At 44.1% G+C, this 27,945-nt stretch overlaps 1 protein-coding gene across 27 annotated transcripts in view; it reads right to left on the bottom strand.

The window, feature by feature from the left end:
* Window positions 1–9,538: 9,538 nt before the first annotated feature.
* The window catches only part of LRRFIP2 (LRR binding FLII interacting protein 2), a 104,854-nt gene continuing 86,447 nt past the window's right edge, over window positions 9,539–27,945 (bottom strand). For 21 of the 27 annotated variants that reach the window (XM_069958499.1, XM_069958497.1, XM_069958498.1 and 18 more), the window contains 7 exons: window positions 23,729–23,827; window positions 22,812–22,944; window positions 15,392–15,441; window positions 15,193–15,310; window positions 13,385–13,464; window positions 11,150–11,254; window positions 9,539–10,827 (listed from right to left, as the gene is read on the bottom strand). In XM_069958499.1, coding sequence (XP_069814600.1) covers window positions 10,717–10,827; window positions 11,150–11,254; window positions 13,385–13,464; window positions 15,193–15,310; window positions 15,392–15,441; window positions 22,812–22,944; window positions 23,729–23,827 — 696 coding nt within the window. In that variant the 3' untranslated portion in view covers window positions 9,539–10,716. The remainder of the gene's footprint in view (window positions 10,828–11,149; window positions 11,255–13,384; window positions 13,465–15,192; window positions 15,311–15,391; window positions 15,442–22,811; window positions 22,945–23,728; window positions 23,828–27,945) is intronic. The other 6 variants (XM_069958501.1, XM_069958500.1, XM_069958506.1 and 3 more) reach the window with 1 other exon arrangement.

The following is a 27,945-nucleotide window of genomic DNA, read 5'->3' on the forward strand; positions in this document are numbered from 1 at the left end:
CTATGGTAAAGTTAATCCTCCCCTGATCACTAGTTGTCTGTTTTTAATTATACTGGCTTGGAATCAATCAACTGCTGCCTCCTCCTCAAGTAGCCTCTCCTCAATAATACTGGCCTGGAATCGATCAACTGCTGCCTCCTGCTCCTGAAGTAGTCTGTTTTTAATAATACTGGCCTGGAATCGATCAACTGCTGCCTCCTCCTCATATAGCCTCTCCTCGATAATACTGGCCTGGAATCGATCAACTGCTGTCTGCTCCTCATCAAGTAGCCTCTCTTCGATAATCCTGGCCTGGAATCAATCAACTGCTGCCTCCTCCTCAATTAGCCTCTCCTTCATAATACTGGCCTGGAATCAATCAACTGCTGCCTCATCTTCCTCAAGTAGCCTCTCCTCCATAATAATGGCCTGGAATCGATCAACTGCTGCCTCATCCTCCTTAAAGGGGTAGTCCACCCAAAAAAATTTTCTTTCAAATCAACTGGTGCCATAAAGTGCCAGAGATTTGTAATTCACTTCTATTAAAAAATCTTAAGTCTTCCAGTACTTATTAGCTGCTGTATGTCCAGCAGGAAGTGGTGTTTTCTTTCCTGTCTGACCCAGTGCTCTCTGTTGCCTCCTCTGTCCATGTCAGGAACTGTCCAAAGCAGGAGCAAATCCCCATAGAAAACCCCTCCTGCTCTCCAGACTGGAAATAATACAACTTCCTGTTGGGCATACAGCAGCTGATAAGTACTGGAAGGCTTGAGATTTTTTAATAGAAGTAAATTACAAATCTCTGTCACTTCATGGCAGCAGTTGATTTGAAAGAAATTTTTTTTGGGTGGACTACCCCTTTAAGTAACCTCTCCTCCATAATACTGGCCTGGAATCGATCAACTGCTGCCTCATCCTCCTCAAGTAGCCTCTCCTCAATAATACTGGCCTGGAATCGATCAACTGCTGCCTCATCCTCCTCAAGTAGCCTCTCCTCGATAAGACTGGCCTGGAATCGATCAACTGCTGCCTCCTCCTCAATTAGTCTCTCCTCAATAATACTGGACTGGAATCAATCAACTGCTGCCTCCTCCTGCTGCTCAACTTGTCTCTTCTCAACAATACTGGACTGAGAGGCGAGCAATCTACTGCTGCCTCCTCCTGGTCTCTTCTCAACAATACTGGCCTGGGTGCAATCAAGTGCTGCCGCATCCTCCTTGTAAACTTTTTTTTCCAATATTTTTTTTCACTATTTTGGCACTTTGATTCACTATATTTTATTAATTTTATTCCTATTATTTTTATTTTTTTTATTTATTTTTTTTCTCATAATTTTTGGAATTTTTTTTCCCCACTTTTTTTCATTGTAATATCAACTGCAACTAAACGAAACTATACCCTATCACACTTCCACTATTGTAGCTGCAATTATTCAGCCGTTAGAGCAAGGTTCGTTTCCAGTTCGATCCGAAATTCACGAAAGTTCGCCGGATCGAACCAAACTTTTCAAAAGTTCGCTCATCCCTACTAATGATGTCATGTACATCCTTTCTACATACAGTACACATATATATATATAAGTATTACCATGGTTTGAAATTTACCTACTATTTTCTCTTACATTAGTAAATTGTGCTGCCAATTTTATGTTTATCACTCCAGGTATTAAAGGGGTACTCCAGCGAAAATCTTTTTCTTTCAAATCAACTGATATCAGAAAGTTATATAGATTTGTAATTTACTTCTTTTAAAAAATCTCACATCTTCCCGTACTTACCAGCTACTATATGTCATGCAGGATATGTTATTTTATTTCTAGTCTGACACAGTGCTCTCTGCTGACATCTCTGGCCGAGACAGGACATTTTCTATGAATCCACATAGAAAACTTCTCCTGCTGTGGACAGTTCCTGTCTCGGCCAGAGATGTCAGCAGAGAGCACTGCGTCAGACTAGAAATAAAATAACATATCCTGCATGACATATAGGAGCTAATAAGTATTTGAAGAGATTTTTTAATAGAAGTAAATTACAAATCTATATAATTTGACACCAGTTGATTGGAAAGAAAAAGATTTTCGCTGGATTACGCCTTTTAACCAACTCTGTGTAATATCACAAATGGAAACATCTTCTGGTACAATCCCATGTTTTTGGAAGACAGCAACACATTGGATATATGATTCTGAATATATTTTTAATATAGACCCTGAAATCATATAGTGAAAGACACACTCTAATCACAGTATAATTTTACATGGCTGACACCTACAGGAGTCCTGCAATGATTAGGCTTGACGTGACAACACCTGTGACATATGGCCGATTGGGAGTCAAAACCGCCATTGCACCTGCAGCATAATTCTATAGTCAGAAACAACTTTAAAGAATCTGGACCCATGTTGATGGGCTGTTTTTAAATTGCAATGCAAATGTATAAATATTAGACCACATTTATTAAAATTATTTTTAGAAAAAATGGCTTTACAGGGGTTAAACAATATAAACACATGGCCTTTAGCATGTAATACAGCTGAAATATGTTGAGTAATAGGCAAATATAAATTACAAACAACATTTATGTTCTACCTCTCTATAAAGATCCTTGATAGTATGATCTGGTGGGAATCTACTCCTAACCTTGCTCTTAAAGGAGAAGTCCGGCCAAAAGTATTTTTTGATATTTTATTACTTATGGAAAGTTAGACAAATTTATAATGTACATTAATTATGGGAAATGCACATTTACTTCTATTTCTCTTAATTTAGTAGATCATGGAGACTTCAATTTCTCAGAAATTCAGTGACGTCACGAATCAGTGTGTAATTCCAATGGAGTGTCCAGAAGGGGGCGCACTACATATAGAAGTCAATGAGTACCATTGACTTCTATATATAGTGCGTCCCTGCTGGACACTACATTGGAATTACAATGGATGTGTATGTAAATGTAATGTACAGTGTTTTTTTGATTGAATACATTTATGGAATAATTTGGGGAGCAAGTGTTCTTGCTCCCCAGAGTAATCCATAAATGTATGCAATCAGTACATTTGGTGAGCACCGAGCAGGGAGGGAGAGAGGTGCCTATGCATCTACTTCCCCCCTCCCTCCCTGCTTGGTGCTGGACATAAATACACAGTACTACTCCTTCCATCCTCTGCTCATAGCTCATAGCAGGTAATGTATGCTCAGGGCTGGGGCTGCGGGCCCATTGCAATTCACAGTACTGGATCCGCAGCGAATTTCGCTGCTTACTCACAGCGTCAAATCCGATGCAGATCCGGTACATGTAAACGTACCCTTAAAGGAAAAATAATAGCTAGGACTGTTAGAACACTTTTTAGCAGGGGTACTTCATCCATGAGGTCACTAGAAGGAGGAGGGCTACCCTCAGGGGGGTGCCTACAAGAGAAGGCTACCGACATAGAAATTAACTACAGGGGGAATGCCTATATGGGGGGGGGGGGGTGACTACTGGGGAATTACCTACAGGGGGGTGCCTACATGGGGGGGGGGGGTTGTTTGGTTACTAGGGGATAGCCTACATAGGGGCCCAGTAACAGAGGGATGCCTACTGGGGTATTTGATACAGGGGTATGTCTACATGGGGGGGCTACATCCAAGAATGGGTCTGCCTACTAGGTAATTACCTACAGGGGGATGTCAGCATGGGGGGAATTACCTACTTCAGGGATATTATTTACTGTGTGGGGGTGGGGGGTCAACTTCCAGGGGCATTACCTCTAGGGGGGATGCCTACACGGGGGGAGGGGGGATGCCTACATTGGAGCTTTTTTTTTTTTTAACTGGATTAGGAGTGCCATATCATCACATCCCAAACTATACTGGAACTCCTGCCATGCTTTAAGGCAGTCAGACATAAACACAGCCGGAAGTGGGGGGAAAACTTTGAACTTACAGGACAATATCTTGTGTCCATGCCTTGATCAAAGGGTACAACCTCATCCATTTATCAGCAATTACGGAACTTCCCAAACTAATGACAAAATGAGTCAACAAAGTTGACACAAAGTGCAAAGATCAGCGTGCACGTCCTGCTAAGCGATTGAAGTTTCTTTTACTTTCAAATAAGGGAGAGAGTGCTCAGAGCATACAAGAAACATACCACACTTGACATACAGGGGGATTTAGTTCTAGGCTTCTAGGACTACTCAGTGTAGAAGAGCCTTTATGCCTATCTGTAAAAATTTTTGAACGCCCCCCCCCCCAATAGGCAGGGCTCATGGTAAGGCTGGGGCGTGGCCTCAAGTGTGGTTAGGGCACGGCTTCCTCCTGTGCCTGATTTATAATGATTAACACCTGTCAGTTGTAAATCATGGCGAAAATCTACACCAACTATAGAGCTGCTGCAGATTTATGCAACTGCCATGTGGCAGCCCAGATCCACCGGATTTACTGAGAGGCATGTGCCTCTCAATACATCTGTGGTGGGACATGAGGGTGGGGCTTTATGTAAGTAGTTGCTCTGTATTGCTTCTGCTTTTTTTTGGTTGAGAATACCAGTGAAGTAGATATGTTGCAGATACAACATGGCGTACCCACCTTTGTACCCTCTCCAGCTCTAGAACGTCCTTTCTATGAATCGGTGCCCAGAACTGGACAGCATACTCCAGATGAGGCCGCACCAAAGCTTTATAAAGCGGTAATATTATATCCCTATCCTAAGAGTCCATGCCTGTTATATACATGACAATATCCTGCTGTGCTTAGAAGCAGCTGACTGACATTGTGTGCTGTTCTGTAGTCTATAACACCCAGTATACCCAGATCCTTCTCCATCAGCGACTCTCCCAGAGTAACTCCCCCTAGGACATATGATGTATGCCGGTTATTAGTACCCAGGTGCATAACTTTACATTTATCCACATTGAACCTCATTTGCCAAGTGAATTTAAAAAAAACAGATTTGTGTCATTTCCTGACAATACGCTCCTTTAACCCCTTAAGAAAAAAAGCAAAAAATGGCCTAAAGAACCCGGTCAATTTAAATTTTTTCCTTCTTGTTTTCTAAGAGCTATAGCTCTTTTATTTCTTCATCTACAGGGCTGTGTAAAATAACAAGTATACCTGTGTGCCTTTTAACCTACCATAAGGTGTATGACAACCCTATTTGGAATTTGGGTTTGGTTGGAATTTGGAAAATAAAATACAATTTTGTACCATTTGCAGGTTTCCAGTGTCTACACAATGGACTTTACGGTTAAACGGACATGATCTCTTTATTCTATACATTGGTCCGAACACAATGATATGCTTGTTTATATGTTTACTTTTCTAGTTTTTTTTTTTACCAAATAATTCTGATAAAAATTGCCCTATTATGACTCTTATAACAGTTTTATTTTTTCACCTATGGGGCGTAATGTTTTCACTTATTTTATTTAATATTTTTTTACATATGATGTAACAAAAAATCAAAAGATCAGAGGGTCTTGATCAGAAAGTGACAAGAGCTGCTCCTGTCACACTTAAACACTGTTGCGTTTAAGGTGTTAATGACAGGCAGCAGCAGGACCGCTGCTGCCTGGCTGCTAATAGCAGCTGATCCTCACCCGTTATGAAGCGAGCTCAGCTCCTGAGCTTACTTCATAACGTTGTAGTAAATACTAGCATATTGGGTACAATATGGGTCGTCTGGTCACAGGCACTCATGCTGTACTCTTATGGCAAGGGTTATTTAGGGGTTAAAGCAAATGTACAATAAATGTAAGCACTTTTTACACGGTAGGATATGTTAAAGCGGCACTATCAGCAGGTTCTGCCCAGAGAACCTGCTGATATGCTGTAGAAGAGTACCTCACCAGTAGATCACTGTTACTATCGTTTTTCTACTCTCCCACATTCTTTAGTAATTTCCTAATTGCCCCTATGCAAATCTGGTGCTGAAGAGCATTTGGGGCGTTACCCGCAGGCCCGAGCACCACCTGCCCCGTCCAGCCCGCCCCCTCCCCATATTCAAATATGTATAGTAGGCTCTATTTATGGCAGCTGCTTAGGAAAGATGTTCCGTCAGGGACAGGCTGCTTCCCACGCCTGCGTGATTCTTCTGGGCCGCCTGACAGAATCATCCCTGGGTCATTGAAGATGTAAGTATAAATCTATGTTCGTCTGTGCATGTGTTTTAATTGAAGTGATTGTTCTTTTGCAAATTGTATGAATGAGAGCGAGTTGCATAATGTGTGACTGTTGAGAGTGTGGTGCATTGTGTGGATGATGGGAGTGAGCATTGTGTGCACGATGGGTCCACACAATGCTCACTCCCATCATCCACACCATTCCACGTATTATTCAACTTGCTCTCATTCATATAATTTGCAAAAGAACAAATCACTTCAATTCAGACACATGCACAGACAAACATACACTTTTACCTACATCTTCAGTGACCTCTGGGATGATTCTTCTGTCAGGCGGCCCGGAGGAATTGCGCATTCGCAGTAAGCAGCCCGTCTCTGATGGGACATCATCTCTGTGCAGCCGCCGTACATAGAGCCCACTAAGCTTATATATTAATGTGCATAGTGGGCGGGACGGGAGGTGGCGGGGCATGGTGGTGCTCGGGGCCTGCGGGTAACGCCCCAAATGCTCTTAAGCCCCAGATTTGCATAGGGGCAATTAGGAAATTACTAAAGAATGCGGGGACCAGAAAAACGAAAGTAACTGATCTACTGATGACATATTCAGCTTCTACGGCATATTAATGGATTTAAAGCGGCACTATCAGCAGGTTCATCCCAGAGAACCTGCTGATAGTGCCGCTTTAACTCTATTAATATTTTGTTTATTAGATTAAGAGTCACATTATTATGATCACTTTGCGCTTTCGACATTGACAGTGAAAAGCACCTTGAGAAAGTCACGTATTGTGAGCTGGCATAATGGGTGTGCAATAGGCTTTCTGCACACATATGTCTTATTAAACTGTGCGGTTTGCAAACTGTGTGGGTGACGAACTGGTGAAAATGTATCATAGGTGGACAAATGGCACCTTTTCAAGCAGAATACAGCGAATAAGCTGCTACAGTGAAGCAGCTCATAACCAAAATAGGGCTACCAGACATGTAAGAACAATGGTTCAGCAAAATTTGACCTCCACTGCTTGACAAATTGTCACATTTTCTGCCTCACCGAACATATGAATGTTGGGGTCAGGCAAATACAAACACCCCACAACCATTGATTGGGGAACACAACCTGGGGGTGGCAACCTTATGGTCTGAGCATTGTTTTTTGTGGCCTTCTCTGGGCCCCATTTATCCACGTGAAAGGCATGCTCACTGATTTACATATGAATACTTTCTTGCAGATCACATACAGCCTATCGTGTTGAGTGTTAGCTCTGGGACAGATCTTCCAGCAAGACAATGAGACGTCATGTGGCTAGAAATGTCCAACACTGGTTGGTAAAACATGATCATGACTTCCAAGCACTACCCTGACCCCCAATTCTCCAGACTTGAACACAAATGAGCATCTGTGAGACCACCTTGATCGCTGTGTTCGCTCTATGGGTCCCAAGCACCCTTCTGTAGCATACACTGCTCAATTGAACAATGAGCGCGGCACTGATTTCCACGTAACGGGACCAGTATCCCAAATGGGACTGCCAGAAGAGGGTAACTATTCCACGTCGTATCCCAGGGTAGGGTGGGTTCTGGCCAGCTGACAGGGCAGACAAGTGCCATTGAGCAGAATGTAATAAAATAAAAATATTTTTTGTTTTCCCCAATAATCATCAATGCTGAATAATCCACTCCCACAATCCCTTGCAAGACACACTTTTTGACTATGTAGAGTTTGGAAACAGAGAAGTTATTTAATTACTTTGTGCCCAGTATATACTGGGCTGTATCCCCTTACTTACACAAAAGTAGACTAAAGCTTTGAAAATGCCACCTGTACTACAGCTGAAGTCTCCATGACACGTCACCAGGCATTTTAGTGAGCCTCTGATGAAAACTTACCCCTGCCTAATAAAGACTGGGCTGAAAGTATATGATGGCTATGTAGGAGAGAGGGCATCCTGGGAGCTCACCCAGGAGATTTATTAATAATCTCTAGGAGAAAAGGATAAATCATACATAACTTAATCAAATAAGAAATGTATGATAATACTTTACTTAGCTTACTTACTTAAAGTGTAGCTGTCATTTTAAACAACTTTGCAGAAATCATCAGTGCACAACATAAAGTCTCTAATAGGTTTTATTAGGCAAAAAGGGCTTCTCTCTGTACTCACAAGACTGCTTTTCCACCTGTCCCCCTCACTTATTGTCTGTTCATTATCAAGCGAAAGCAGTCTACATCAGAGAAAAGCCAAGTAAAGACATCTGCACTGCCTATTATAGCCTTTGGAGGGAGTGGGCTAAGGGGAATGAGGTAGCAGGAAGAAAAGACAAACAGGATTTTATTGAACCATGGCCTGGTTTCTCAGCATGGCGCCGGTCTATTACCAAGCACCGACCCGGGCCAAAGCACTGGAGCTGGGCCAGCCCGCCCCCAGTGGGAGAGAACTCTTACCCATCTATGATGCGGGTCTATTGATTCTAATGGAGCAGAGTGAAAGGAGAGGGGGTTTCCTCCCACTGGGAGCGGGACGGCTCACCTCCAGTGCTTTAGCCCAAGCTGGTGCTTGGTAATAAACCAACGCTGTGCATGGAAACCAGGCTGCGGTGTAAAAAAAAAAAAAGGCTGCGGCACCAGCTATCCCGCGCCCCACGATGTGATATAAAGCAAGTTTGCAATTTACAATCATTATTTTAATTATTAGTTGTCATGGAAAACACGGCACTTCTAGTTTTTAGACACCGAAGGTCCTGTGTTTTCCAGGTCATCTGCATGCTCACAGAGAGGGCAGTCATGTGATTGATGGACGTATTGAGCCGTGACAGATTGTACTGGGTGGGACTTCATGTGTTTAGTCTCTTTGTTTCAACCAGCAGAAGACTAAAAATCTGCCTTCAGGAGACTGGACCTGGATATCTGGTAAGTTCAGCTTTGATTTAAGGCATGATAACAAAAAAAATAATAATGAATGTAAATTGCAAACTTGCTTTATATCACATACACTCTTAATTTAGATTTTGAAAGTTATAACGACAGTGACACTTTAAGGTGAGCTTTAAACTTTGCAGAGGACCACATGGTTCAAAACACATTTTTACCATGAGCTACATAAGTTTTTTGGTTTGTACAAATTAAATTCAGTAAAATCATGTCACATATTTAAATAAATAAAATAATTAAAAAAAAGTTATTCAAAAAAACCCTCTGCATTTTGCAATAAAACCACATATGGTTTTGCCTATACAGCACATTACCATAAGGTGTACGCACACTAATTGCTCAAATGTGAAAGGGTCTTAAGGCTATGTTCCCACATGCAGAGGGAATGCCTGTGGCCAAAACCATACCCCATAAACCATACTTTTACTAATAGCCATGCGATGTTACCAATAATCCTAATGCACCAGATCAGCTAGCCCCAGAAACAATGTACATAGACTGACGGTAGAACAAAACATGAGATCACTGTAAAGTTGCCTCTTTGAAGTGAACATTTTAATTGGGTACATTTTTTGTGATAATCTTGCTTTGAAAATAAAATTGCAGGTATAAATTAGCCCTTTTCTCATGGTTGAACATTGTTCTGGTCTGCAAAGAATTTGTTGGTATTATAATTCTAAATAAATATGAAATTAGAAACTTTTACAAGAACACCACCATTAAAGTCTCTATTTAATAGGTCCCCGGCAATTGTTTACTCTATTAACTTCACTTATACTAGAGAAACAGATTATCATTGTTACAATGTACAAAAAAAATACATCTGACTTACTGTATGGGGCTGATTCTTAATATTAGCCAATTAATCTCATTAAAATACTATTACCAGTTATGCCATCACCCATGCAATAAAAGAATATACAGTCCCTGTCTGGTGTTATACAATTTGTATACAAATTAAAATATTTTTACAAAAAGTATTTTTTTGTTCAAAATGTATAAAGTTTAATGAATGCACATTCCCCCCAAACGGAAAGGTTCCTAAGAACGAATGTTAGCATAATTCCATTGTATAGCTTTGAAAATGAATTAGTTAGGAAGGCACTTGGCGTTTCTAACCCCTTCCCCGCTGCTCTGGAGTTCTGTGAATGTAAGACACTTGAAAATTGGTCTGGAGAAGGTGTGCCGTGTGATAGCACCTCTAATATACACGCTTGGCGAGTAATACATCTCCTTGTATCCATGACTGGTTTATGCAGGGAAGGGGTTCCGTGGAATCTGGTCTGTTCAGCATCAGTACAGTATTGGAAAGGCATTATTCATAGCAGAAATTCTTCTTCATGCAGTAGTTTCAGTTCACCAGCATAGGTAAGCAGCAAACCACAAAAAGAAATGAGTGTGAGTAAAGTTGATTATAACAATGTGAAGAAATATAATATCCTATGAAAAACCAGGAATCCAGCGTGTTCCGCCTCAGCTCAGAAATCTTCCCAAATCAGTGCGCTGAAAAGGAGAGATGGTCAAGGCGTAATAATACTAGTTTTTCACTCCTCTCATAAATAAAGATTGACAAAGTCACCCTGCTGTCAAGAACCCAGCAGGTTCAGCCAGAATGTGCACCAAGGGTGCTAAGAAGAATGTCTATAGTAGGACCAAGTAAAGGCGCAATGTTTTGTGGAGCAGTGCATTATGTTGTTTTGTGGTATCCTCTTTACTGCTGAGACAGAAGTGCATTCCGGTTGGCCTTCATCTTCTCTAACCTTTTTACTAAATGGCTATTTGTCATCTCCATCTCTTCCATCTTGTCCAGAGTGGTTCTAAGCTGTTGAATAAATCAAACATGTATTACAATTTTTATTTAACCTCAAGTGTACATTGATCACATTTAAATTGTCTATTTATTAACCACACAAGTTATTCTAGTGTTTTATGTAGCCAAGCTTTAGCCAGCAGCTATTGCTATTGAAATATCATTAACTATTCTTTGATATAAATTAAACATCAGTTTTCATGGACTATTGACCTGCACAGCTGACACCTCTTGGAAGAGAACATGTCAAACTGGCTCTGTTATCAATTCCAATCACATAAGAGTCAGATGGGAGGTACCCAGAGAAAATCTATCTTCATAGTCATTCCCATACCTCTCTCTGAAGTCTTCTCTTCTCAGCTTTGAGTTCATCTTCTACCTTCTCTGCATTTTCTGCTGCCGATTTATATCTTACCACTTGTCCTTCAAGTCTAAGAACCTAGAATATATGGTACAAACGACAAAACACTGTTTAAAAGAGGAGCCCTGAATGTCAATCATGCAGATGAGCAAGGAATAGGAGAGTGATAAGCAGGGCTGTAGAGTCGGACCTAGTTTTGGCTGCAGTCGGAGTCGGAGCTAGCTTTGGCTGGAGTTGGAAAAAAATTTACCGACTCCAGCTTTAAAAAAATCTTTAAAAAATGTAGAACTGAATCTTGATATGAAGTTTTGCTCATTGAGCAACATTCTAATAAGACACTGGCCCTATTACATAAGGGTGGTCATGGAAAAGATGTCGGTCACTATTTGGCAGTTTTTTTCTGAGCTGGAAGAGTCCATTGTGTGGGGGGGAGATCTGTGCTTTTCTCTTCCTGGATGCTGGATGACTGTATATGAGCAGCAGTGTAATATGAAGATATCCTGTGTAATATAGAGGAGGAGAAGACATAAGTAGTGTAGCTGTAACCTCTGTCCTCAGTGTGGTGTTTTCTCTCTGGGAGAAGATTGTGTGTTTTTCTTCAGTGTTCAATGGCTGCAGCTGTGTGTGTGTGTGTATGCTATGGCTGCAGTAGGCTGTGTGTGTGTGCTATGACTACAGCAGGCTGTGTGTGTGTGCTATGGCTGCAGCAGGCTGTGTGTGTGCTATGGCTGCAGCAAGCTGTGTGTGTGCACACTATGGCTGCAGCAGGCTGTGCATATGTGTGCTGTGGCTGAAGCAGGCTGTGTGTGGTGTGCACTATGGCTGCAGCAAGCTGTGTGTGTGCGCGCTATGGCTGCAGCAGGCTGTGTGTGCGCGCGCTATGGCTGCAGCAGGCTGTGTGTGCGCGCGCTATGGCTGCAGCAGGCTGTGTGTGCGCGCGCTATGGCAGCCGCAGGCTGTGTGTGTGTGCTATGGCTGCAGCAAGCTGTGTGAGTGTGTCTGTATGCTATGGCTGCAGCAGGCTGTGTGTGTGTGTGCGCGTGTGCTACACACAGTGACCTTCTATATCACTGTGTGACCTCTATATCACTATGTGTGACCCCTCTCTATATCACTAAGTGTGAACCCCTGTATATCACCATGGCTGACCTCTATATCACAGGGATCTGGCATTGTTAGCAGTGTTTCTTTGGTGAATATATGGTGAATATTTAATTAGAAACATAGAAGATTGTCAGCAGGAAAAGATCACCTGCTCCATTTAGTCTAGTTCTGAGTTGTTCAGGACATGGAGGCTGGAGACTGGCTGCATCCACTGCACACACAGGAGAAGCTGCTTTATATGTTTCCTTATTCCCTCAGAAGTCGCTCCAGGATCATATAGGACATTTGGGAGAAGCTGCTCAGCCAGTGTGATAAATAACTCCCCTGGTATATGACTGGCCATTTATGAAGGAGCAGGAGTCGGAGTCGCAGTCGGGAGTCGGTCCTGATAAAACTGAAGAGTCGGAATCGGAGTTGGAGCTGCGGCTTACCGACTCCACAGCCCTGGTGATAAGGCCAGAGAAGCTACAGAATTTTACCAGCTTGGCCCCGGCTCCTCGCACAATTGAGCCCAGGGAGAAATGTGATTTTATAGCTTAAAGGAAGCCAATCAATTCGATTTTGCTACTAAAGCTATTAGCAGAGCCCAGTAAATGTGCTAAAACACTCTTTTTTACCATGTCTTCTGTTGCAATGTTATCTGCTGAAACTTAGGGACCTATAACACGGAACGATAATTGGCCGAATCGGGCCAATTAAGAAGACTATCGCTTGGTGTAATAGAGAGACAATGATCAGCCGATGACAAATGCTTGGGCCGTAGTGGGTCAGTGTAATGGGACTCTTAGTCTTTTAATCTGGCACATGGGGCAGGAAGAGAGCAAGGAAATAGTCATCGGGATGGAGGCCAGGCCGTAACATGTCATGGCTCTCTGCCTGTTCGGGTCCTCTGTGGGGGTGAGTGACAGGAAAAAAGGCCTGTTAGGAGCCTCTTTTCCTCTCAATCACCCCTGCAAAGCATACAGTCACCATTGCAGTGCATACAGTCAGCAGTATCCATATCTAGGAATAATTTATAAGCAAAAACAGGAGTGAAAGATTCCATTTAATGCAGAATGTAAAATGCTCTAAAGACCAGGGTGAGAGTATGTAAAATGTACTTACGTTCTGCTCCAGTGTGGTTATATCCTGCTCTGCTTTTGAAAGTTTAAACTTGTATTCACTAATTTGTCTATTCGCATCTCCTAGATACAAAATAATTTAATTAGGAAAAGTAAATAAACTGTTACGAAGCATGGATCCTACTCTTCATAAGCTTTTCTTCACACATCTTCAATTAAAAAGGAGAAACCTTATCAGTACCAAAAACATTAGTAGGCTTTAAGGGATATTCCACTCAAACATAACTTTTGATATGTTGCTGCCCATGGTGAGACTAACAATCCATTTCATACTTGTTATTATCTTATTAGTCTCCTTCTCCCAGTTCTCAACTGCTGCTTTCTGCTGAAGTTATGTAACCAAAACACATGGCCATACATTTCCATAATTAAAATAAATTATTGATCACTTTATTAATATACAATTAATAAAAACACATAATATAAAGATGTTAAACCTGTGATCACAAAAGATGACTCTATATACAGACCACCACTGCACCCCACTGTCCTGGGAGTGACAGGCCCCTTGAAGGAAGCACCTATTGTGAAACGCACGTCGGGGTACACGCCATGCCACCGTACAGCATGGGTGAGCTCTGTATTCATATACTATTACACTGACACCTATAAGATTGGATACGCGTGGTTATTTAATAAAGTGGGGCAAGAATATATAGGGGCCAATGTCTGCATTCGAATATACCGTTTTGAGACTTTGGTTGAGGTTACATAATCAAAGGGTATTGTGCAATTATTACTTGTTTACTATTCCCATTCCCATGCATCTGGTTTTGGTGGTGATCTGTATATAGAGTCATCTTTTGTGAGCACAGGTTTAGCATCTTTATATTGTTACACTTTTTTAAATGTATATTAAAGTGATAAATAAATTTATTTTTAATATGGAAATGTATGCCCATGTGTTGTGGTTGTATAATTTGTTGTAGTGGGTTTCCTATTAAGTGGTAAATTGCGATGGAACAATATCATGCGCAGCTCACATGCGTTAGATACATTGTGGTGTGTCTGTCACACAGAATTTTGGTGTTAAATTGCTTTCTGCTGAAAACTTTATCTGCAACATTGTAGACTATTTGGAGAGTCCCTTATTTGGAGAGAACTGCGAACTGGGGGAAGAAGACTGAATTCATAAGTATAGGATGAATTGTTAGTCTCACCATGGGCAGCGACACATCAAAAGTTATGTTTGAGTGGAATATCCCTTTAACCCCTTCTCAACATTTACGCTATCAGCAGCTGAGTACTCGGTAAATGATGGACAGAAGTGATCGTGCTGCCACCCACCACTAACCCCCTTGACCCCTTCATGACCCAGCCCAAAATGGCATAAATGACTAGGCAAATTTTCATTTTTGCATTTTCATTTTTTCTAAGAGCTATAGCACTTTCAGATTTCTATCTACAGGGCCATGAAAAAAGCTTTTTTTTCTCAGGAACAAATGTACTTTGTATTTAGGCCTTAAAGGAGTCACCAGCATTAGAAAAATACACACCTACTTTCTTGCAGAAACAGCACCACCCCTGTTCTCAGGGTGTATGTGGTATTACAATCCAGCTCCATTTACTGCAATAGAATTGAACTGTAAAGCTGCACCCAAAGTGAGGACAAGAGAGGTGCTGGAAGAAAGTAGCCATGTTTTTCTAATCCAGGATAAGGGTAACATGTTATAAAGAAACCCATGCAACATTCATCGTATAGCATCAGCACTAACGTTCTGGTAACCGGTGAATATGTTTATTTGCAAGCAATATCTGTCTCAAATATATTTTATTTCAACAAACTCTTACTCTGCATTTCAATCAATTGCAGATCTGAACCATTTTCCATTCCTACGGAGTCCGTCAAGGTGTCATTTCTAACATTCTTATGGCGCTCTTCATCAAGCTGCAGCTTTAACTTCCTTATCTGTAAGACAATGAGGTCAAATGAACACTTTCATTAGCCAAATGACCCCTTCCTACAAAAGGGAAGTAGAGTTATTTTTACCTGTGATACAAGCTCATCCTTCTCTTCAGCAAGTTTTCGTAGCCTTACATCTGAAATTAAAACATAATATGAAAGTTATATACTATAAAGTAAATAAATTCAATTGCTCTATATACAACCCTTCCCAAAAGGTATTTCTGGGCAGAAGTTTTTTTAAATAAGTTTTCTTATGCTCACCTTCCTTGTTCCCTTACAGCCTCAGTTATCATGGCCTGGTTAAGTGTGCTGAAGGTGGTCAAAAAGCCAAAAACTGCAGAAAGAATCTGCTTGGCATTAGATGCTCTATCTGCACATGATGCTGTGGCCAATCACTGGCCCTATTGGCGATGCAAGCATGTACAGTGCAATACCACTGAGGCTAGTAACTGGCTGCAACATCATGTGAATAATGTCTCAAGACCAGAGTGGCAGCAGTGCTGGAACATTTATGGGGACGGGAAAACCGTCCTTAGTGCACCAATATGCCCACCCCACATGCTACATCCTTATGAATATTGAGTCAGTTCTCTGCCTTGCCATCACTCCAGTGCATAGCACTGCAGGATGACAAGTAAATATGCACCAAATCACCTAAATTACATATTAAAATGTATAAAAATGGCTCTAAAGGGGGGCGTGGCCTGGCTATGGAGGAGTGAGCACGCACCCTCTGTGAGCTCCGGAGACAGGGCACCAGACAGCCTACATAAGCACCCTAATTTCGCCAGATTGTACCCCAAATGGTTTGGGGCAGAAGGAGGACCAAGGCAGGCACAAAACCATCTGACCCCCAGCCCGCCCGGGGTAGCCTGGACCGCTTTCTCACCATCGCGAGCCGCGGCCTACCTGCCCATCCTGCAGCCTCCATGACTTCCGGCTCCCGCGTGACCAGAGGGGCCGCCACAGCAGCAGAGTCCACATACACGCCTGTAGCGGCGCCGCCGCAGATAGCCTCCACCAGCCTGTTTTGCCTCCTGGACACCGCGGTAAGAGCTCCGGCCCCGGTCCTGTCCACATCTACCCTGCCGGGCTCCGGCGGCCGCACTGACACGGGCGCAGCACAGCCCTCCCACCAGCGCTTGAATAGTCCTCCGGCTGCTGATAAGGGACCGGAGCCTCCCGGTTCCAGCCTCAGTGATACGGCATCTCCTGGCCCCCCTCCCAGGGCAGCGGTGTCCCCCGGCCTTCACCTCGGAGCAGCGGTATCTCCCAACCCCCACCTTGGGGAAGCAGTCTCCTTCGGTCCTCACCTCTGGGGAGCGGTGTCCCCTGGCCCTCATCCTGGGGTGGCAGTGTTCTCCGGCCTCAGTCCCAACGCAGAATCACCCCCCCAGCCTCAGTCAGAGGCTAGCTGAGGGATCACCAAATCCTGCTCCCTGCAGAGACACGGCCTGTTCCCCAGCTACAGGCTCAGTATTGGCAGGCACCATGTCCTCCTTGTCCCCTGCTGCACTTCCCTTCTCCACCACTAGGTGCAGTGATCTGCACCCCACCAGCTCTGCTGCATCTGTTAACCCTATGCAGGATGGTACAGAGTGGGACTGGAAAGAATACATGAAACTGCTACCTACGCACTCAGATATGGAAAAGTTTGTGGAGCGCTTGGAAACCTCATACGAACAGGAACTAAATTCCCTCAAATCTGATGTGCACACTCTGGAGACGAAAGTTACTGATATTGCTACTGAACATGATTCCCTGGTAACCACGGTGGATGATGTCCAGGCTACACTTGCTAATCAAGAGAGGCAAATCCGTCATCTTTACAGGCTTCATGATGACGCAGAGAATCGCAGCAGACGGAACAACATCCGTATTAGAGGGCTTCCTGGGGCGACCAGAGCTGCTGATCTCATCCCGTCACTTCAGGATTTGTCTCTAGGACCAGTCTCTAATGATGTGAACCGGCCTTGTGATGTCATCTGCAGGCTTCACCACTACCGAATAAAAGACTAAATTATGAAGGCAGTGCGCGGCATGGAGTTTGTCAATTTTTATGGAGCTCAGCTGATTTTCCTCCAGGAACTTTCCAGAGCTACCCTATCTCAACGACGGGCTCTTCCCCTGCTGGAACTGCTAAGAGTGTGAAATCCAGTACTCCTGGGGCTTCCCGTTTCAGCTGGTGGTCCGTAGGGGCGGCAAACGATTGGAGCTGCATACACGACAGGATTTGCCTGAATTTCTATCCGCTTTGGATTTGCCTCAGATGACTCTACAGGATTGGGATCCAGTTCCGCCGACGACCATGGGCAGATCTTCTCGCCTTACTGGCTTGGCAACGTCGGGTGACTGAGGGCATTCCGGGGGGCGGGTTTCATGCTGCCTTGAAGCGCCTTAATCTAATAGGCTGTATCTTTTTTGTTTTTTGATTGTCTTTTTATGCCTTTTGCTGCTTGTTGGACATATGTCCGGGGCCACAGGGCTACGGTATTGTGAATACATTATATTAGTTTCTGTGTTTTAGGATGAGGGGGAGGGGGGAGTTGGGATCTTCTGTGTGCCTAATTAGCTAGTTTCTTATGGGGTGCTTTCTGATTTAGAATGTTACCTGTGCGTATAGAGTGTGCTTATGTTACATATTTAGTTTTCATTTCTGGTGTTCTGTCACGGATTTACAGACCTTCATCTGTTAGTCCTTCCCTCTCTAGAATAGACGCCTAGAGCGTTGCTGTACCCTTTTGGGTTACTCCTGGTAGTATATAACTGCCCGGATACGGGGGTTATCTTTCTTGGTAATCCTCTTTTTCTGACTGCAGGTTCAGTCTCTTTTCCTCTTTTTTCTCTCCCTCTTCTTTATCTTCCTTTTTCTTTATTTACCCCTTTCTTTCTTTCTTTCCTACCCTCCTTTTCTTTCTTTGTCCTACGTGGCGGGTGGGAGGGGAGAAATGGCAGGGGCAGCTGTCAAGTTTGCCTCTATTAATGTTAGGGGACTGAATGTCCCACAAAAACGGTCTCAGATCCTATACTCCATGCATAGACAGAGAGTGCATATCTTACTCTTACAGGAAACACACTTTCAGACTGCTCATGCCCCTCGTATGCGGACTAATTACTATAATGTATGGACACAAAGCACTAACCCTGATGCCAAATCCAAGGGGGTCTCCATAGCACTGCACAAGTCGCTGCCACACACACTGCTCGATACACTAACCTGCCCTAAAGGGAGGTACGCCTTCATTAAGATTGACATTCAGGACCCTGGACCCTTCAGATACCTCCTCCGGCAAAACTGCTGTGCCACGCTCCGAATATGCTATGGCGCGGTCAGTCCTTGATCTCCATGGTCTGGTGGATGTCTGGCGCATCCTTCATCCCAGGGACAAGGACTTTACCCACTACTCAGATGCACATCGCACCTATGGCAGGCTGGACATGTTTTTTATTGCTCAGTATGCTCTTATGTTTACTCCCACGGCCACAATAGGTAATGCTTTGTGGTCTGATCATTCTTCTGTCTTCTTTTCATTGCTTTTGCCGGGGGTGGTGCCCAGGGAATGGACGTGGAGGCTGAACGAGTCGCTCCGTAAAGACACAGTATGTAAGGTGGCTGTTGCTCAGACAATCACTAACTTCATCAGTGACCACTCTAATGATATTACTGCCCTGCCTTTGCAGTGGGAGGCATTGAAGTCTGTTGTTAGGGGGACCCTGATTCAGCAGGGGGCTAGGATCAAGAAGGACAGGAGTGCCAAAATTGTCCAACTAGCAGGTAAACTTGATACCCTTTCCAAAGCGCATAAGCAGAATGCCACTGACGAAGCTCTGGCCGCATTGACGCTAGCTAGTGAACAGCTAAAAGACCTCCTTACTAAGTCATCATCTTCCCAACAGGAGCGGTACCGCGGCTATCTTTACGAGCATGCCAACAAGTGTGGCAGAACGCTAGCTAGACTGATTCACCCGAGGACACAGATTACGCACATTCCTAGCCTCCTTGACCGATCTGGAAAAGCTATACACAATCCTAGGGAGATCTCTGATATGTTTCGATCTTACTTCTCGTCTCAGATATCCTAGACTCCAAGGCCGACTCCCTTGATGTTATATCAAGGGAGTCGGCCTTGGAGTCTAGGATATCTGCGTACTTGTCAGAAACAGAACTACCTAAGGTGCCTGAGGACTCTGTTGAGGATCTGGAGTCTCCCTTTACTGATCATGAACTCCAGAGTGCTATTGCTGATACTAAGGGGGGGGGGGGGCGGGGAGCCCGGGGCCGGATGGTTTCACTGCATGCTTTTTCAAAACTTTCAAGGACCTCTTGGTGCCGGTTATGACTAAGGGCTTTAATAGCATCTCTGTGACGTCCCCCTTTCCTCGTCAGTCGCTGGAAGCACATGTGGTGGTCCTGCCCAAACCGGGGCGTGACCCTAAATACTGCAAGAATTATCATCTCGCTCATTAACTGTGATCTCAAACTCTATTACAAAATGTTGGCCACTCGTTTGAATGGCTATATATCTCAACTCATTCATACCAACCAGGTGGGATTTGTTCCTGGCAGGGAGGCAAGGGACAACACGTTGCGGACCCTCACACTGATTTTGTGGGCTGGCCGTTCGGAATCCCCTTTGTGCCTGCTTTCCATCGATGCAGAGAAGGCTTTTCATCGAGTGCATTGGGGATTCCTGCGGCTGGTCTTGCGAGGAGTGGGACTTGGTCCGCTTATGGTGGACAGAATAATGGCATTGTATTCTTGTCCCTCGGCGCGTGTACGAGCTAATGGCCTGTTGTCCAGCTCCTTCTAAATTCACAATGGTACACGCCAAGGTTGTCCCTTGTCCCCCATGCTCTACATATTAACAATGGAACACATGGCGGTCGCCCTTAGACGAAATACTGCAATCCAGGGCGTCGTGATTGGGCGGGACCACCACAAGCTTGCATTATACGCAGATGATCTCCTGCTCTATCTCTCATCCCCCACCATGTCACTTCCTTCTATTTTGCAGGAGTTTCAACAGCGACCTTAGTAATTTTAAGGTCAACTTGACAAAGACCGAGGGGCTTAACATCTCAGTCCTGCAGGCTGTGTTTGATCCGGTCAGAGCTTCCTTCCCTTTCCAGTGGCACGCAGATTTCATTGTTTACCTGGGAATAAAACTCCCGCCTGCTCCTAGCTCTCTTTTTGATCTGAACTATACCCCTATGTTGAACAGGGTCCTTATGGACATGACCTCTTACTTTCTGAAACTGACCTCATGGTTTGGCAGGATGGCCATTATAAAGATGGACATCCTCCCTAAGCTATTGTACATTTTTCAAATTATTCCTATAGTAGTCCCCGTCGCCTTCTTCAGGACCCTGCGCAGGGCTATCTCAAAATTCATTTGGGGGAAACAGCAATCCCAGGATTGCGTACTCTACTCTGACCCAATTTAAATCTATGGGAGGTATGGGTTTACCTGACTTGCCTCTTTATCATGAGGCGGCTGTCCTGCGTGGGGTTCTGGATTGGGTGCATAGCCGGGGCTCTAAGCGGTGGGTAGATTTGGAATTCTCGCTCTGTCCGACTGCACCCTCCCTCTTGTCCTGGATTTCCCCCGGGGTTCGCCAATCGCTGCCTGGTCTCCCCTTCTTTATCCCACATGTGTTATGTGTCTGGGATAAGTGGGTTGCTAAACACGGTCTGTCTGTGGTACCGGGACCGCTTTCTCTGATACTCCAGACTCCATCATTCCAGCCTGGATGGCAGACACACAGATTCCTCCTGTGGGAAAGGTGTGCTTGCCCTAGAGTCAGGGACTGCATGACTGGTGACGCTGTCTCTACTCTGTTGTCACTCCAGGCCCAGTCCCCGGACCGTCGGTTGTCCTGGCTGGAGTACGAACAGCTAACCTTGTTCTTGCGGGCCCTCTTCCCTAGGGGTACGTATGCCTCTGCACTCACAGACTTTGACAATCTGGTTGTCTCCGCCTCTCCTATCCCACACTGTATATCTGTATTGTACCAGATTTTGGTGGGAATTCGACCTGGATATGTCTTTTGACGGTCAGTCCTTCCAGAAGATCTGCGAACTCCTGCAAAGGAGAAAAATTACAAGAGATTCTTTCACGATGGTACTACTGCCTAGTCTCCTTGCATAAAATGTTTCCTGAGGTCTCTGACCGCTGCTGGCGTTGCCTCTCAGAGGCTGGAGACATGTTACATATTTGGTGGGCATGTCCGGGCATACGAGAGTTTTGGGACAAGATTCTAGCCATTTATACCGCGTATTCTGGAAGGACCGTTGTCAACTCCCCACAACTGACCCTGTTATCGCAGATTCCAGGTTTCCTTGCCACCATCAGGAAGGGGATGTTGAGACATTTTCTGACTGCGGCACGTATGGTTATCCCCCGACACTGGAAAACACCTGTTGTGCCTACAGTGACAGAGTGGCTTAGTGAACTCAGGGACCTGGGTAGAATGGAGGAACTGGTTGCAGAGGCTCATGATCAGTCTACTAAATATGAAAAAGTGTGGTTTCCATGGCATTTGTTTGGCCTTTTCTCTTCTCCGTTAGGTATGGGACCCTTTATACTTTTAAGACACTGTAACTACTGCAGTGTTCGATTTCATGGTCTGCCCCCTGCCTGCCTCCTCTCCGCTTCCCCTATTCTCCTGCTCTTTACTCCAGTCTTTCCTTCCCTTCTCTTTCTATTTTCTCTTTTATAACCTGTGTGGCATTTATTATGCCTTCTGTTTTGCCTTGTATGTCACTGCCGCATTGGTGGTGTGGAAGTTTAGAACTGCTGATATTACACTGTCCTTGTTTTCTGTTCTTCATACTTTATGTAAAAAAGTGACGCCTTGCGACTTGCAGGTCGCTATTTACTATTGCCTTACTGATGATGCATTTACTGTTATGCGCTTGGCTGTCAATAAAATCAGATTATACATAAAAATGGCTCTAAAGTTAAGGAGATAAGGACGATGGAATCACTGATGGCGATGCTGAATAATAGAATGGCCGCGTTTGAGTCTATCTGGGCCCCGTAAGACGCTCACTGTACAGGACAGGGCTATGACTGATCTCCTCCAGGACTAGCTCTCTCTCTTGCTCCCTCTCTCGAGCCCCGCTCTCCCCCCCCCCCCCCACACACACCCCTCTTTTGTCTCTGTCTTGTCCCCCACCCATGTTTTTGGTGTTCCGTCCTTTGTGTTCGTTCTTGTTTTAGATGTCCCTGTTGCCTTGTTTCATGAGGCTTAAATTGGCCGCTTTTCGGTTTTGTTATGTGTTTGTGACCTCGTTACAATTTGACACTGCTTACTTCCGAATGCTAATGCCTATGTCACTTATTGTTATTATAAAAATTTTCAATAAAAATTAGTTTAAAAAAAAAAAAAAAAAAAGGCTCTAAAGATACAGGGTAAGAAAATTACCTTCATCCTCAGTTTCCCTTTAAATGTACTACCTTCAATATGTATTAAATGTACAACAAACATTGTTCCTATTTACCAAGTGGGCCTTCTCCAGCCGATTCCAAAACTTGTGCAGCTTCTTGGGATACAACAGTTATTTGCCCAACCACTGGCTCGTGATGGATATCACCATTTGGAGTTCCATCTGGAATAATTACTAAACCGTGTTTCTGAAAAGAAAATTAAACGAATCAACAAGACTGCACCAGCCATACAACTGGAAATACCAACACATAAATTGGGTACAGATATTGGCATAAAATATCTAATATAGAGGTACCAGCACATGCACCAAACACATAGTGGAATAGTAACCAGTTATCATGACTGCTTTAAGTGAAAATGTCTAGAATATTCGGCATCTGGTATCCTCTTCAACATGGCTGCACTTCCTCCATAAGGTGACAGTGTGGCACAGGGAAATGAGAGAAGGCAATATCTTTTCTGCTCCCCAGAACTTTTAACTGACTTATGTATAAGAAACTGCATATTAAACACACTGGATATTTGTGAATAGGGAGACACCCTGATTACTTAAAGGGGTTATCTAGTGTTAGAAATCATGGCCACTTTCTTCCAGCGACAGCACCACTCTTGTCTCCAGTTTCAGTGGGGTTTTGCAACTTAGTTCCAATGAAGTCAATGGTGCTTAATGGCAAACCACACCTGAACTGGAGACAAGAGTAGTGGCCATGTTTTTCTAACACTGTGTAACCCCTTTAAAAGTGACAGTAGGTTTGATTTGCACCAAATTTATTAAAAAGTACACACTTTTTAATATAATAAGCATCAAAAAGAGTGGAGACTAAAACACGCACAACAAACGTGACGTAAAAAAATTATTTTCTCCTGAGCAAATAAAAAACAACATTAAAACAGGTAAGTAAAACATGTCAGCAACGTCACTGTGCTTCTCTTGTCAATCAGAGACATGTAATGGCTGACATACTGTACCTCTATCTTCTTTTTGCCTCTCACATCAGCCAGCTCATCTCTGAGCTCATCCCGCTCATTTCTAATGCAGTCAAAGTACTCTTTCTGTCTCTCTAGTGCCTGTGTAAAGGCAGATAACCAGCAAGACAGGAAAGGCAGGGAGAGCAGGAGAAAGAAAAGAGAAAGAGTGAAATACACGTGGAGAGAATCGGGACATGCTCACACACAGACATACAGCATGGACATCATCACGGGTCTACCCCTGTACAGATCAGAACATAGGAACGATCCAAACATAAGTTAGTATTTAAAAAGCCAACACTCTATAAAATGTGTATCACTGAAATGTAGTTCCTGAGCTGAGATTTAGGGGCACTTTATAGATAGGCATTTTAACAGGTCCATCAAGGCATGCTCACAGACGTCTTTAAGGCTTCTCAGTCTAAACAGGCTATATAGATGCATAGCAATGTGTTTACTACGCACTCACCCATTTACATGCTTGCTCGATTTGGCTAAGCATGCATACATGCTCAATAAGGAAAAGAAAATAAGTCATTTCCAGACAATTCCAGTGGCATCTCTCTCGTAACCATTTTATCTACTGATGCACAATGTAAGTTGGTTTTGCCAACCATAAATTTTTGGATTTGTATTCTAATGCAACAGTAAAAATTTGCATCTAAGCTATGGAACGCATTACAAACGAAAGCTACAAGTAAAAATTCTTTAAAATCACGATCAGAACCATTATTTGTAACAAAAGATTAATCAGAACAACATTTCCTATAATCCTGGAAAAAACTCATGAGAGGTGCTGACGAAATATACAGGTTCTCCATAGCCTGGTGCTTTTCCTGAACAGTAGCCTTACAAATAAATATTATTTCTGTAAGGTCTAACCATCAAAACTGTAAAGACACTTCCATAAGACTTGCAGATCTGTCATGCACTTTAGCCACAGTCACTGTAAAACATGATTATTTGTAAAAATACACTAAATCACAGCACACACATTTTATAGAACCTCTCAAGATACTGACATGCATTTGTGAGTTGTTAGGAACAGGCCAATTGTCTTTATAGTCTATGAGATACATATAATCAGAAGTTAAATGGAACAATTAGCTTGTTGTGGCAAATTTAAAAGTGAAACTACTGACTAAGGTAATGGGTAATGGTATAGATGGTGATGTTAAAAAAAAACAAAAAAACGAACAAGTAATGGCAAGGAAGGCTTGCCTAGGGGATGATTAAATATGTACAAAATACACACAGATGTGCTAGGAGTTACAACAGAAACACAGTAGTATAGGCCACACTCCACACACTGCTGAATATTGCTTGAGAGATAGGGATCCACCTAGTGTATTACTTACATCATTCTGTTCAACCGTTCTCCTGATATGTAGGAGAATGGACATGCTGTGTCACTCCCTCCACCTTCTGGCTGCTGACTGACAGATGTCTGCCTATACACAGCACCGATAGACCACTAGCTGCCAATCCGCGGCAGGTGGGAAGAGTGTGCCCTACTTCTTATTCAGGAAGCTACCTCTGAATCTGTCACACAGAACAATGTAAGTGATACATCATTCTGTTCAGCTTCTCTGTTGCTAGTTTATGCTACCATTAGATAAGGCAGCATAAACCTACTGACAGAGTCTATTTAACCTATATGTATTAGTAAAGCCAAAAGAGTCAAGAATTAGATGTATATTGCTGGCCAGAGAAGCCTCTATATTTGAATTCGGGGATAAAAATGGCAGACTATTGGCCTACCTGGCCAGGAATGAACGGCCTCTCACATCTATTCCCTTAGTGCTAGACTCCAATGGCGAAGAGGTTACTAACCATGTAGACGTAAATAGGGTTTTTCATAACTTCTATGAAGACCTATACTCCTCTAAGTACCCACTAGCACCTCCGGACATCGAAGGGTTTCTCGCAGACCACCCTTCAACACCCCTCACGGAATCCCAAGCAGGGCTCCTAGATTCCCCCATTACTGTGGAGGAAATAGTGGAAGCCATCAAGGCAATGCCACCGGGAAAAACCCCTGGGTTGGACGGGCTTGTAGGGGAGTGGTACCAGCTCAATGGTGAGCTTTTGGCCCCTCGGCTGCTCTCCTTCTTTCAGGGTGCCCTGGACTCTGGTAGACTCTCGGACTCCCTCAGAAGGCTCTAATTATTTTATTACTAAAACCGGGTAAGGACGCCAGGTTACCTGACTCCTATCGTCCCATTTCCCTATTAAATTTTGACGCGAAGGTTCTAGCGAAAATTCTTGCCACCCGCCTGTTTACTGTCATCGACTCTATAGTACATCCGGACCAGACCGGGTTCATGCCGGGGCGGGCCACAGACATTAATATACAGCGCCTCCACCTGAACATAGCTGCTGCCTGTGCAGATGTCTCTCCAGGCTTTATCCTCAGCCTTGACATATATAAAGCATTTGACTCGGTGGAATGGCCATACCTGTGGGCACTCCGGGCGAGGCTTCGTTTTGGTCCTGAATTCATTGCCTGGGTTCGGTTGCTGTATACCGCTTCACTGGCCCGAATCCGAACTAACAGATATTTCTGCCCCCTTTCCTCTGGAACGGGGGACAAGACAGGGATGCCCGCTCTCCCCTTTCCTATTTGCGTTAGCTATGGAGCCGTTGGCAGCGGCCATCCGTGTCTCTCCCTCAATCTGTGGCATCACAAGGGGCACCTTGGTGGAGAAGGTATCCATGTACACGGACGACACGCTGGTCTATCTGGCTAATATAGACTACTCCTTAAGGAATTTACTTGCCGTTCTTGATTCCTTTGGTGCAGTGTCTGGCCTGAAGGTCAATTGGTCTAAATCCTCCCTCTCTCGGCTGCCTACACCAGCGTGTCCCCACTCCCTGTCCCTCTACAAGTGGTTCAGCGATTTAGGTATCTGGGGGTGGAGGTTACTGCATCCCTTAAGAGCTACATTCCCCTAAAACTGGAGCCCTTGGTGACCACTACCGAGGCTCGTCTTCGAGCATGGTCTTCTCTGCCCTTATTCCTGATGGGGAGAATTAACATCTTCAAAATGATTTATTTACCTAAATTTAATTACTTATTTCATGCGTCTCCCTCTTTCCCGAGCCGGGCCTTCTTTAAGCGCATTGAGACAATGCTGAGATCATTTTATTGGCAGGGAAAACCCCTGCGAATCAAGCTAGCTTCACTGCAGACGCCCAAGCGTCGGGGGCGGGTTGGCTGCTCCTAATGTCCATAACTATTTTCTTGCCTCCCAGCTTGTATATGCTCATTGGTGGACCTAGATGTGAGGAACCCTGAGGTGAATCTGGCAGGTGCACTAATGGGCTCCTACAAAGGGCTCTCGAACGCCCTATCTCGCTATACCCCTTCCTCCTCGTACATGGCCCCAATTCTGATGGTGGCAAGGGTATGGTCCGTGGCTCACAGGATGAGGCCTAATGATAAACTCTCCCCTAGAATGCCCTTGTGGCTTAATCCTCATCTACTGCATTTGCTATCGCTCCCAGGCTCTGTTCTGTGGGGCAAACATGAAATTCCTCTCTCACCTGTTCTCTGAGTCACATGAATTTTTATCCTTTGACCAAATTAAATCTGCCTACGGTATACCGCAGACAGCCTTTTTCCACTATCTTCAATTCCGCATGCGGTGAGGTCTCAATTTAACACTCCCACGCTCCCCTTGGCATTCTCTGAACCGGAGCTTCTCCTGGGAGCCGCGGCCCTTAAGGCGTGGGCGCACGACATTCCGACCCTGACAGCGAATCGCTGGAAGGAAGTTGAAGCCACTTCTATCCCACAGTTGTGAGTTCTAGAGATGTGCTCATACAGTTTCGTTTCCTACTCAGGTTATACTATACCCTGGAGCGTCTATATAGGATGGGTGTTGTCTCATCAGCTGTCTGCTTTAGATGTCAAGGGGCAATGGGGTCATTTTTGCATGCGGTCTGGGACTGCCCAAGAGTTATGCCCTTCTGGATGGAAGTTATGAGCTTTATGGCCGAATACTTTGAATTTCCTCATATCTGCTCTCCTGAAATCTGTTTGCTGGGTCTCATCAACGAGGTGACACCGCAAATATTATCGGTTGTTCATTCGTTTACTTTTGTTTTGTGCCCGTAAAGTCATCATAGTGGAATGGAAAAGCCCTGACGTTCCATCACTAACTAGATGGATACGACTAGTCAACTCATATGTCCCACTATACCAGGCTCTGTAC

This window comes from Dendropsophus ebraccatus, chromosome 2 (assembly GCF_027789765.1).
Source record: "Dendropsophus ebraccatus isolate aDenEbr1 chromosome 2, aDenEbr1.pat, whole genome shotgun sequence".
NCBI classification, from domain to species: Eukaryota; Metazoa; Chordata; class Amphibia; order Anura; family Hylidae; genus Dendropsophus; species Dendropsophus ebraccatus.